Raw genomic sequence first — 13,481 nt, forward strand, 5'->3', positions numbered from 1 at the left:
CACACACATTGTCAGTGTACTCACGACAGAAATAAAAACTTAAGATACTGAACTCACTCCCCTTTCCTGAAAGCTGTAAGCACTACATTCTTACTTCTCCTTGAGACTAATACAGTATGGCACTAGTCACAGCACCAGCCAAGGTGAATATGGCCATCGGAGAGAGCAGGGTTGGAGAAATGAGGCAGGAATAGTTCACAGGCATGAGTATTTGTGTTTAGGGCAATGGGACTGAGTACTGGCACCGTTTACCACAGGTGCTGGTGATTTTAGTTGCTATCTCATTCCTGAGGGTAGCAGAGGCAGAGAGAGCACAGCTGCTGCTGGTGTCCCAATGCTGCTTGCTGCTCGCCTGTGTATTGAAGTGGTGCCTGCTGAAATAATTGCAGAGTGTTGTGGGACAGTGTCTTACTGCAGCAGAAGAAATAAGGCTGCCCTCCCCAGAAACCTTTGGCAGAGGATTACGGAGTACCTCCATGCAAGTTTCATTGAGATCTCTGTGGAGGATTCATAAGACATCTAGTGCACATAAACTGCCCTGGATAGCCCCCTCTATCTAACTCTAGAGGGGAATGAAAAGCAGAGAGCAAGTCTACCTCTCTTGGTTGTTTCACTACTTCTTCTAGCACAAGTAAAAAAGAGTAAATCAACAGGTGTGTCCTGCAACTTTGGGGGCTCTATCCCTGTAATTTCAAAGCATATTTACTAGAAGTTTTTTCCCCTGCATCAGGCTCACCATTGCTCAACTGTCAGGACTGGCTAGACTGCACTGGAGTCAGAAACATGTGCTGGCTTTACTGCATAGCTGGATCCCATGGTCGTCTGTTCCCCATAATCCTCTTCCTCACTGTTCTCAGCAGGGAACCTGTGACTCGGGCTCCTACAAAGTATCCACAGGGCTCTTGGGGATGGTGGTTGGATCTCCATGGAGGATGGCATGCACCTTTTTGTAAAAGTGGCAGGTCTGTGGCTCCACACTAGATCAATTGTTGACCTCCCTCACCTTCTGGTATGCCTGCTGCAGGTCCTTGACTTTCACACATGAGTGCTGCTGGTCCCTCTTGTAGCCCTTCTCCTGTTCCTCCCAAGCAAGCTATCACAGTTATCCACGTTTCTACAGCTTGATCGGAGCTGTGCCTGCACATCCTCTGCTCTCCACAGACTCAGGAGATACAACACATCCTGTGTACTCCAGAAGCACGTCTGCAACATGTAGCCACCATGATGATGTGTGGGCAGTTGGAGAACTGTGAGGTGTGCTTGCCAAGCTGGGCAACCAGGAAAAGGAATCTGAAAAATTCGCGGGGCTATAAAGGGGCGGAGAGCCTTCCTGTCCAACTGGCCCCTGGGCAGTGGAGTTTACAACAGTGACCAGAGCGACCACTGGGTGGTCATTGTGGGACAACTCCTGGAGGCCAGTAACAGTCGATATAAGTAATGCAGTGTTTTCTACACTGACATTGGGTTGACCTAACTACATCAACCTTGAATCTACACTGCTCTGGAGGTTGGTATTATTACACTGGCGTAGTGGGGAAGTTACATTGGCAGGAGTGAAATTTAAGTGTAGACACATCCATAGCTAGGTCAATGTGAGCTGCCTTGCATTAACCTAACTGTATAGTGTAGACCAGGCTTCCATCTTCAGGCATGCGGAAGCAGCCTATTCCTGAGCAGAGCCTGAGTCAGATGACCCCTGTTGCAGCATAACAGACTCTCTAGTCTCTCATCCTGCTCTTGATCTGGTTCTTGATCCTGCCTCAGCTCTGTTACTGGCTACTCCAGCCCTGTCTCCACCTCTTAAACACCCTGGACCCTCGGAATCTGACCACCTGGCTTTGACCTTTAGCCTGAACCGGGACCTCAGCTAGAGTATTGATTTGGCTTGTCTACAGACTCCGATATAATTTCTGACTCCAGCCTGTTCCTGGACCCTGGTTCTAGTGCTGTCCTTGGCCCGGTCCCAACTCTATGTCTGGCGTCGAACTCTGCTCCAACCACTAGGCATGGCTACCAGGACCCAATGCCTGACATCTGGGCTTTGCGACCCACCATCTTCCCAGGTCACAGAGCTCAGGCTCCAGCCCAAGCAGAAATGTTTCCATTGCTATTTTTAACCCCGTAGCATGAGCCTGAGTCAGTTGACCTAGACTCTGAGACTTGTTGTCACAGGATTGTTTTACTGTGTAGACCTACCCTCTGTGGCCAAAAGGGCTAATGTTTGGATGTATACAGGGAAGTCTCGAGTAGGAGTATGGAGGTTATCTTACCTCTCTGTTTGGCACTGGTGTGACTGCTGCTGGAATACTGTGTCCTGTTCTGGTGCTCAAGAAGAATGTTGATAAATTGGAGAGGGTTCAGAGAAGAGCCATAAGAATTATTAAAAGATTGGAAAAATGCCTTTATAGATATAGATTCAAGCTCAATCTGTTTAGCTTAACAAAGGGAAGGTTAAAGGATGACTTGATCCAGTTTATAAATTCCTAAACTGGGAAAAAATATTTTATAACGGGCTCTTCAATCTGGCAGACAAAGGGATAACAATATTCAATTCCTGGAAGTTGATGTTAGACACATTCAGACTTGAAATAATGCATAAATATTTAACAATTAGGGTATTAAACATTGGTACAATGTAGCTTGGGTTGGGGGGGAGTCACCATCACCGTTCATTTTAAAATCAGGATTGGATGTTTTTCTAAAAGATACTCTGTTCTTCAAACAGGAATTATTTTGGGGAAGGTCTATGGCCTGTGTCATACAGGAGGTCAGACTAGGAGATCAGAGTGGTCCCTTCTGGCCTTGGAATCTATGAAGGGTATCTTTGATGATGTTGTGAAGGCCAAGACTATAAGAGGGTTCAAAAGAGAGCTAGGTAAGTTCATGGAGGATAGGTCCATCAATGGCTATTAGCCAGGATGGGCAGGGATGCAACACCATTCCCTGAAGTATCCCTAGCCTCTTTTTGCCAACAGCTGGGAATGGGGGTGGATCACTTGATTACTTGTTCTGTTCGTTCCCTCTGAAGCACCTGGCATTGGCCACTGTCGGAAGACAGGATACTGGGCTTGATGGACCATTGATCTGACCCTGTATGACTATATTTTTGTGACTGTCAGTAATATTGAATCTTCATTCTTACACAATTCTGTGTGTCTGAAGCCTGGGAGTCTTTGGTTAGTTTAGATTTTATATGGGTATTAAGGCTGCCTGAATCATATGAAGTTGCATGGACTCAGAAACTCAGGTCACTGGTAGTATATGATTGCAGGGTTTTGTGTTTCTTCTGTATTTCTTTTGCTGGTTAAAAAATAATTTTTTTCTTTTATTTTGGGTAAGCTGAGAAAGCATAAGCAACACAGGTCTTGACTTGAAGCTGATAATAAGTTGTGAAAGAGGAGTGTTTTGAAAAGCCTATAATTTCAAATAAAATAGCATGCTATAATAAAAGGGATTTGGGGGGGATGGGGAGGAGAGAAGAGAAGAGATGTAAGTCAGATGCTAAATGCAAAGGATAAAATATATATTTTATATATGGTATGTGCAAGCGGTTCCTGGCTGTGGTTGTCAACTCTGTCTGGCCATTCTCTGTACTGATTGGAGTTCCCTGAGCTAAAAGACACTCAACTTATTTTTTACACCTGGGAGAGGAAGTGGCTACTGACTTTGGGCTAAAGTCAGGAATAACAGGAAATCAAATTAATTAATCACTCAAAGAAATAAATATGGCAGCTGAGGATCTCTAAGGTGCAGGGAAGCCTTGTCTATAACCCTAAACTGGCAGATGGGGGAGGATCTGGATGGAGTAGGAGCAGCTAAGTTTGGCATTATGTTTGAGCATGCACCATGTGTTAAAGAGCAAAAGAACTGGAGTTGCTTAGAACTTAAATAACTTTTCTGTTGCAATATTTGAACTTAGATATAGAAAACTAAAGAGCCACTTTTACCCTAACCCCCATTCTTGCTGTTATTGGTTCAGCTGTCTGGCCCGATATTCTACACTTTATGGGTCAGATGTTATCTTTTACTCTCCCATACTAGACAGAATTTCAACAGCTTTGACTTCAGACTGTTGGACTTTTAAGAGTTAGCCATGTAGGTAAAAAGCCAGCCATGGCAGAGATGTTGGGTAAAACATTAACTAAGAGAGATTTCTACTTCTTTCTGGCTCTAGGTAGAGGAGGACTCACTATTTCTGATCTATGTTAAGCAAAACTTTTCATCTTCAAAGTGCTTTACAAATATTAACTAATTAGCCCAGGTTTTGCTTTCTACACTTAAACGTTCTGCCAGCCTGACCTGGAGTTATTCCTGATGGCAAGCAATTCAATGTTTCTGCAGCAAAGATGGCAATGCTAAACACACATACATACACACAGGGCCTACATTTCAGCAGGAAAGCCTGCTTTTTGCAGATTCAACGTGCATATACAAAATATCTACCCAGAATTCAGCTGCAGGCACAAATCTCAGAATGTGGTCACAAATCAGATGTAAGGTAAAATTTTAAAACAAACCTATGCGATTTAGAAGCTTAAGAACCATTTTCAGTAGTGATTTAGGCACTTGGCCAAAGTCCCATTGACTTTCAATGAGACTCAGGCTCCTAAGAGCCTATGTCACTTTAGAAATTGGGCCTTAAATTCCTAAGTCACTTTGGAAGTTTTATTTGTATTCAGATTTACACCTGCTAAAAGAGAAACCAGGCCTCAGGCCCCCTTCTGAAAATTTACCACCTATAGCATATCTTTCTGATATCATAACTTTTTGTATCAAAGGCCCTTTTGAGATGTGTATTGTACCAGGCAGAATCTGGCAAATGGAGTTTTTCCTGCCCTTACTTTGGTGCCCTCTTGCAAACATTTTTGTTTTAAATAGCATCCATAATTTTTGGGTATTCACCCTTGATCATTTCCGCCTCAAACGAGGAGCATTCAGATTAGTCCATCTCCTGCATGTAGTCTGGGTAAAGTATACCTAGACCATCCCTATTAGGTGCTTGTGCAATCTGTTCTTAAAAATCTCCAGTGACAGAGATTCCACAGCCTCCCTAGATAACCTATTCCGGTGCTTATCTACCCTTATAGTTCAAAAGCTTTTCCTAATATCCAACCTAAATGTCCCTTGCTGCAACCTAAGCTGTTTACTCTTTGTCCTTCCCTCGGTGGACAAGGAAAACAACTGATCATTGTCCCCTTTGTAACAACCCTTAACCGTTTATCAGATCTCCCCTTAGTCTGTTTTTCTCCAGATTAAACACACCCAAGTCTTTCAATCTTTCCTCATGGGTAATGTTTTCTAAACCTTTTATTTTTGTTGCTCTCCTCTGGACTCACTCCAATATGTTCATATATTTCTTAAAGTGTGGTGCTCAAAACTGGACACAGTACTCCAGCTGAGGCCTCACCAGTGCTGAGTAGAGCAGAATTACCTTCCGTGTCTTACATACGAACCTCTGTTAATACACCCCAGAATTATATTAGTGATTTTAGCGATTGATTCATATTGTATAATAATTTCATCTAGATCACATTTCCCTACTTTACTTATGAGAATGTTATGTAGGGCTATGTCAAAAGCCTTACAAAAATCAAGATATATTACATCTACTGCTTCCCCCCCATGCACTAGGTCAGTAACTCTGTCAAAGAAGGAAATTAGGTTAGTCTGGCACGATCTGTTCTTGATAAATCCATGTTGGCAGTTACTTATCACCCTACCATCCAGTAGGTGCTTACAAATTGATTGTTTTGTCATTTGTTCCAGTATCTTTCTGATATTGAAGTTAGGATAACTGGTCTATAAATCCCAGGTCCTCTTTGTTCACATTTGTAAAGATAAATAATATGATTGTCCTTCTCCAGTCCTCTGGGACCTCACCCTCATCTGTCGTCCATGGGTTCTTGAAAATAATTGCTAATGGTTCTGAGATGTTTAGCTAGTTCCTTAAGAACTCTAGGATCATAGAAGCATATAACCATAGGGTTCGAAGAGACCACAAGGATCATCTAGTCTAACCCCCTGCCAAGATGCAGGATTTGTTGTATCTAAACCATTCAAGACAGATGACTATCCAGCCTCCTTTTGAAAACCTCCAGTGAAGGAGCTTCCACAACCTCCTGAGGCAGTTTGTTCCATTGTCCTACTGTTCTTACAGTTAGGAAGTTTTTCCTGAGATTTAATCTAAATCTGCTATGCTGTAATTTGAACCTATGGCCTCTTCTCCTGCCATTTGTGGCAAGAGAAAACAACTTTTCTCCATCTTTTTTTATGGCAGCCTTTCAAGTATCTGAAGACCACTATCATATGCCCCCTTAATCTCTTCTTTTCCAAACTAAACATAACCAGTTCTTTGAGCCTTTGCTCATATGGCTTGCATTCCATCCTTTTGATCATCTTTGTTGCTCGCCTCTGGATCCTTTCCTGTTTCTCTACATCCTTTCTATACATTGATGACCAAATTGGACACAGTACTCCAGCTGAGGCCTAACCAGCGCCGAGTAGAGTGGTACTATCACCTCCTGTGACTTGCATGCTATGCCTTTGTTAATGCAACCCAAAATTCCATTTGCTTTATTTGCAACAGCATCGCATTGCTGACTCATGCTGAGGTTGTGATCCATCACAACTCCCAGATCCTACTCAGCAGTGCTGCTGCCAAGCCAGGTTTCCCCCTTTTGTATTTGTGCATCTGTGTATTTGTTTTTTCAGGCCCTGCTGAGTTATATAACTTATTTAAGCATTCTTTAAGCTCTTCTTTCCCTGTTTTGGCCTGAGTTCCTTCCCCTTTATTGTCAATATTGTGTTAAGTGTTTGCTGTTCTTTCTATTAATGGCCAAAAGAAGTGAAAATGTACTTCTCTTTCATGACTCAGCCTCCACAGAGCCCCATCGTAGCGATCATATGTCTAACGATGTGGCCACAGAAGCATTTTTGAGAGTAGTTGGCTGTTAAAGGGCATGCGCACATGTTCCAAGTGGCCTACATTTCATGTACTGGTGTGTAAATACTCCATGCCCTCTAACAGTTTCCGGAGCAGTCACAGAACCAACTTCTCTTTCTCCTGCCTATTAGTTTGCACAAAATAGTTGTAAATATTTGTAAGTAGTTTGTATAGGCACACTGTACACTTTAGTCTGAATTTGATTATTTTCCTAGTTCTCATCAAATTTGTGTTGGTTTTGTGTTGTCTCAGGCCTGGCCCAAGATGGTGGATCTGTGTAGGAAAACAGGGTTTAAGGAATGTTCTCCTTGCCCCACTATGTTTCCCCCTTCAACTGGACTTGAAAAGTACCTTTTAGTTCTCATTTCTCAGGGAAAGGCATTTAGTATAGGGCTGTGATGCCTGTAAGGCCTTGCCAAAGATGATCATAAAACTCTGTTCTGGAACCTGCTCCTGCAGGAGATTGTAGTAGCACATAGAATCATAGAATTGGAAGGGACCTCAGGAGGTCATCTAATCCAACCCCCTGCTCAAAGCAGGACCAACCTCAACTAAATAATCCCAGCGAGGGTTTTGTCAAGCCGCAGCTTAAAAACCTCTAAAGATGGAGATTCCACCACCTCCCTAGGCAACCCATTCCAGTGCTTCACCACCCTCCTAGTGAAAAACTTTTTTCTAATGTCCAACCTAGACCTCCTCCACTGCAACTTGAGACCGTTGCTCCTTGTTCTGTCACCACTGAGAACAGCCTAGCTCCATCCTCCCTGGAACCCCCTTTCACGTAGTTAAAGGCTGCTATCAAATCCCCCCTCATTCTTCTCTTCTGCAGACTAAACAAGCCTAGTTCCCTCAGCCTCTCCTCATAAGTCTTGTGCTCCAGCCCCCTAATCATTTTTGTTGCCCTCCGCTGGACTCTCTCCAACTTCTCCACATCCTTTTTGTAGTGGGGGGCCCAAAACTGGACACAGTACTCCAATTGTGGCCTCACCAATGCCGAATAGAGGGGAATAATCACTTCCCGTGATCTGCTGGCAATGCTCCTACTAATGCAGCCCAATATGCTATTAGCCTTCTTGGCAACCAGGGCACACTGCTGACTCATATCCAGCTTCTTTTCCACTGTTACCTCCAGGTCCTTTTCACATGAGTCTGAGGAACCTTCTCCTAAAGAAGTCACTCCATATACAAACAGTGTGGCTGTTGAGCCTTCATTAATTCCAAAATCCCAAGATGAGAGAGGGGATTGTCCTGTTGTAAACACTTCTGGAACCATCGAAGGAAGTTCTTCCAGCTAAAGATCAGAGTTCTTCAGATGAAGCTGAAGAAAACACCTCTTTACAGTTCCAGCAGCTCCAAGAAGCCACATACTTCAGCAAAAAGACCTGCATCTGCTTCTGTGAATCACAGGGTTCCCAAGAAAAATAAGGCCTCTTCTGAGCCAAACAGGTTGGATCAGTTATCCATTACCCATCAGATCTGTTTGTCCAAAGTGCTAGGAGTCAAAGAAGACAATGAGGGAAGGAATGCTGGATGTCTTGGAACTATCAGTGCTGATGAACCCTGGCTACTCCCCCTTTGGATCCATTGGATTGGTTCCTCCAAAATTTCCTTTTGAAACAGTTATCCCCACAGCATTATGCTGATGAGCCCTTAGTGCTGAAGGAACTTTATTTCAAGGCTAGACTGGTACCATAATCTGATCTGTGGAGCCCGTGAAACTGAACTCAGTACTGTGGCCTTGGATCCAAGATAAGTAGATGCCATCCCATTGTACTGTAGCTCCTGATGAGGAGGAACCTAATTAAAGCAAAGAAAAATATTTGGAGCCTTATATGTCCGCTTAGACACCTTCCAGAGTTTAAATCTTACCTAGATTTTCTTCCATGTAGATACTATAGAGATTGGGGGTTTTGGCCCTGTGTCCTCTGCTTCCCATATCAGTGGTCTCCTCATTGAAGAATGATGATGTTCATCCAGGACATCTTCTCCCATGAAGGAGGTGAAGGTTCCTATGGGAATCTTTCAGTCCCCCAAACTGAGTTGGGGATCAGTAGTATTATCTTATGTGGAGTCAAATCTGACCCATGAATCACTGGCTTGTAAAAGAGAGTTACAAGCAACTGGTGCAACTCATGATCAAAATAGCCAGTGCCTCATTTAGGGATTGAATCTTCTCTTTCTCCTTCAAACATACAATTCTCCAAACCAACACTGAAGAATTCCACCCTGAATATGCTGATTCTAGACAACCTAATGTTCAATGTCACATCTTTTATGCCTGAGCAAGCTCACAGAGATGCTAGGCAAAAACCAATTTTAAGTGCATCTAATTGAAGTTAACATTCTAGATCCAGCACAATCTGGAGTCAGGCTAGAAATGAGACTGAAACTGCTTTAGTTACACTGTGAGTGGATAGAGCACAGACATCCATTCTCATCCTTCTGGATCTGTCCGCAGCATTTTATGTAGGTGACCATGAGATACTGCTGTCTTGCCTGAGAGTGGTGGTAGGAGTCTGAGGTAATGCACTAAAATGGCTTGAGCCTTTCCTGGAGGGATACATCCAATGGGTAGTGATGGGAAACTCTGCTTCCTCTACTAGACCCATCATTTGTGGAAACCCATAGGATCAATTATTTCTCTGGGTCTGGTTCAATATACATGCAGCCACTAGGTGAGCTGGACAGAGAACATGGACTCAAGTTCCAGCAACATTTAGATAACATGGCTGTACCTATCCATCAGTACATACAACCATACCACTACTACTGAAATGGCCCAGATGTTGGACAAAATCAGCTAATGGATGAAGAACAGCTGTTTAAAACTGAACCCAAGTAAGACAGAGGTGATGCTGGTGGGCTCAAGTATTTAGAGTTTACAGCCACTGTGCAGTTTCTTTTGGTTGAAGCCACACATCCACAATTGATCAGTTTGGATCATAATTTAGCAGTACGCCTGGATTCTTCATTGTTGCTAAGCTCTCACACAACAGCATAAGCAAGTAGTGTTTTTTACTTCTTTTGTTGGCTAGGAGACTCCATCCTGTCCTGACAGATGATCACATGGCCTTAGTTATTCATGCCTTTATCACCTCCCATCTGAACTACAGCAATACAGTATACCTGGGCATTAAACCGTCAGTGCTGAGGAAATGCCAACTAGCATAGAACACTGCAGAGTGTCTCCTCTGCAACACTGGCCACTGCACACACATCACACCTGTCCTCCACACTGAATCAAGTTTAAGGTCTGGATTCTTATCCTCAAAGCACTCAATGGGCAGGGCCCACGGTATCTAAAATATTGTCTAAAGGTCCACGGTACAGATCATAGTCAACAATTCTGCTTCTCTAGCACAATGGAACATTTTACAATATAGGTAAAGCTCATCCATGCGGAACACAGAAGTTTCTCAGGGGCTGATCCACGTCTATGAAATTAACTTTTCACAGGGAATTAAGGACCATCACAAACTTCACCACTTTTTGCTCCAAATGCAAGGTGTGCTTCTTTGACCTTACCTTCTCTAATAAACACATAGAAATGTGTATATTTTAAACAAAAAACCCTGCCAAAACAAAACATTCCACTGTACACCCTTGTCCCCCTGACAAGAGAATGAGAGAACAAACAACACCTGAGAGAGATTAATCACCTTGCTTAATGTATGACTGGGCAGCACAAAGATACCATAGTGATGAGCATAGTATAATAACACACACACACATATATATATACACACACACACTAGAATATCCGGAGGATCCAGTGAGACAGTCCTTGGAATGCTCTTCTTGTACCTCATCCCATGATAACTGCTCCCTTGTTTCCTCTAAGTGACATCCGAATCTTTTCAAAATTTGGTGGGTAGAAGAGCTACAGCTGTTGATATTCATGTCGTAGCTTTGCCCAGGGAGTCTCACAAAACTAGAAATATTCTCACAAAAATAGAAATTCTGGAACTCCAGGTTAAAAAACCAACCAAACCCACAATCTTTCCTCTGCACCGACCGATATAAAAACACCATAGGCAATAACCTCAATTGAAAGGGTGCGGATCATTACAAGTGGTCACTCAACCCCTAAGTGTTTTACCAAGTGAGGGCCTTCCCTACACATACTTGTTTGCTATACATTAGAACAACTGGGGGTTAAAATTCTGCTTGAAAGTGGGCAAGGACATATAGTGTGTATCATGTCTTTCTGATACATAGAGGTAAAGTGCACCTTTACACTTTTCCTCCATTTCCTCTCACCTCCAGAGTTCTGAGGAGGATTCAACAGATTGAGCCTGTGTGTGGCAGACCTAGTTCTTGGAGCTTCTGTGCCTGTGTAAAGATTATCCAGTCAATCTTTGTCTTTCCCTGAGTTAAGATCTCTCATCCCAGCAGAATGGCATGGTGGGGTATTTGAACCTCATGTCATTTTACTTGATAGCATGACTGCTAGGATTTTAAGTCAGCATGTCCTTAACGCTTGTCTGAGGAGAATAAGGCAGCCCTCCTGGAATCCATCCACCATGAAGTATTATGCTGTTACACAGAACTTGTTTAAAAGTTTTGCTCAGAGTAGAAGTCTTGATTTGGTATCATCCCAGTTTCAGTTATCTTAGACTTTCTTCTTTCTCTCTGGTGTGGTCAAAGGTATTGTTGACAACTTCAAACGTTTATTTCAGCCTACTATGTCCCAGCAAAATGGACCTTGGTGCATCCATCTCCTGATGAAATAATTTTTAAAGTGGCTCACAGATTTGTACCTTTTCATCAGGAAACTACTCATCCTTTGAATTTGAGTTTGATGTTGAACAAATTAATGGAAATGCTCTTTGAGCCATTGGGATCTTTCTCCTTGTACCACCTCTTGCTGAAGGTCTCATTCCTGGTGGTGGTTTTCTCCACAGGTGGATCTCAGAGTTGCAGGGCCTGCTGGCCAATTCTACCTTAGTCCACAATGTTAAACCAGTATTTAGGTCTCAACTCAAATATCTAACCACGGTTATATCTTTATTTTCATATCATATCACTTAATATCGCTGTATGTGTTTTTCCCAAAGCCCCAGAGCCATGATGCGGAGTGAGGTTGCACACCCTGGATGTCAAAGCAGTACTTGGACAGAGCAGTGACTCTTGTTCACCTACTGAATTGACTCCCCTCTGCTACACAACCCAGAATTAAATAGGTTTAGGACATGAAGAGGAACTGAGAGTCAAATAGAGCACAAAATTTATACCATCAATCAATAGGGTGCAGGGTTTAATAGACATCTACATGCCCCCAACTGTGACTATTGCTCAAAGCTGGTTACCGGGCCCAACATGTTATGCTACTGTGTGGCTTTATGAAGGCAATACATTCAGAGAACAAAAGGTACTGACGGTAAGTAACCCCATTTTCCTCAACTCTTCGGTCTTAATTCATAACTGCAAATGGAAGTACAAATAAATTCTTTCCCTTTCTTTGTGCAGTAGAATTCAAAGCTACCCATGCAGCCAAGAGGTTTGAAGAGTCTCAGCAAAACTTCGAAGCTGGGGATCGAAAAAGAGCACCAGCTGCTGACTTGACAATTAAAGGAACTAGCTTTGAAGTTCAGCCAAAGTTAACAGCCAACAAATCATCTCACACTCATCCCATGAAGTCAAAAATCTCCCACCAGATGCAAAAAATCCGGAACTACAATGTTAAAGATTGATATCTTTGACAGTAAATTTTGCACTAATAATCTCATGTTTATTTTTAAGCTTATGATCAAATGAAAATATTAAATTGCTTACTGTGATGCTCTTCTTTATATGTCAGTGACATGCAGTAAAGTTGGGTTGTTTGGAATTAGAAAAGAGAAGAGCAAGTAGCCTGATTCATGCTGCAGGTTAAAGGAGGAAATGAACTATGACCATGGTGAGACTGATTAGACAACACCATCCTTCTTGTTAATTATATAAAATTAATTTTTATTTTATTATGTAACATGTTTATTCTGATAGTGCCTAAGGGCCAACCACAAATAGCCCCCATTGTGCTGGGTCCTGTACAAACTCTGAGTAGTAGACTGTTCCTGCTCCTAAGAGCTTACAGTCTAAATAGAACAGACAGACACAGGGTGGAGGAATTGATAGAACACACCAGCAGAATGAACAGTGTGATGACAGCTAATGTCATGTTAGTTCTATGGTTTATTGTTTGTTTATTTGTTCACTTACTTATTTTCGGTGCATTTCCTTAGGAGGGGATAAGTTAAATGGAAACAAAAGGGAAGGGAAGGAGGTGAGGGGAACAGGGCAGGGGAGGAGAGGGTAAGCGAGGCAAGTGTGAAGTGACGCTCAGTTGAAGAGGGGGCATTGGGGAGAGGAGGAAGAGTGTTGGACAGCCAATCAGCATGACTGAAAAAGTACAATCAAAACTAGACAGTTCTCTGAATGTCCAGAGGCCCTTGTTTTGGCTCCTTTTACACCTTTGACTCCTCTCTGCACATCTCCAGGGGACAGGGAAGGGGGTGAGGTACCATTTTGATATTAGACCCTATTTTATTTGTTTGAT

The 13,481-nt window shown here is 42.8% G+C and overlaps 1 protein-coding gene across 6 annotated transcripts in view; it reads left to right on the forward strand.

The window, feature by feature from the left end:
- CCDC57 (coiled-coil domain containing 57) overlaps nt 1-12,714 on the forward strand; it is a 109,754-nt gene extending 97,040 nt beyond the window's left edge. For 3 of the 6 annotated variants that reach the window (XM_067547786.1, XM_067547789.1, XM_067547787.1), the window contains one exon: nt 12,413-12,714. In XM_067547786.1, the coding sequence (XP_067403887.1) occupies nt 12,413-12,636 (224 nt within the window). In that variant the 3' untranslated portion in view covers nt 12,637-12,714. The remainder of the gene's footprint in view (nt 1-12,412) is intronic. The other 3 variants (XM_067547788.1, XM_067547790.1, XM_067547791.1) reach the window with 2 other exon arrangements.
- Nucleotides 12,715-13,481: the final 767 nt, after the last annotated feature.

This window comes from Emydura macquarii, unplaced genomic scaffold, assembly GCF_026122565.2.
Source record: "Emydura macquarii macquarii isolate MOO-44397 ecotype Brisbane River unplaced genomic scaffold, CSIRO-AGI_Emac_v2 contig_1230, whole genome shotgun sequence".
NCBI classification, from domain to species: Eukaryota; Metazoa; Chordata; order Testudines; family Chelidae; genus Emydura; species Emydura macquarii.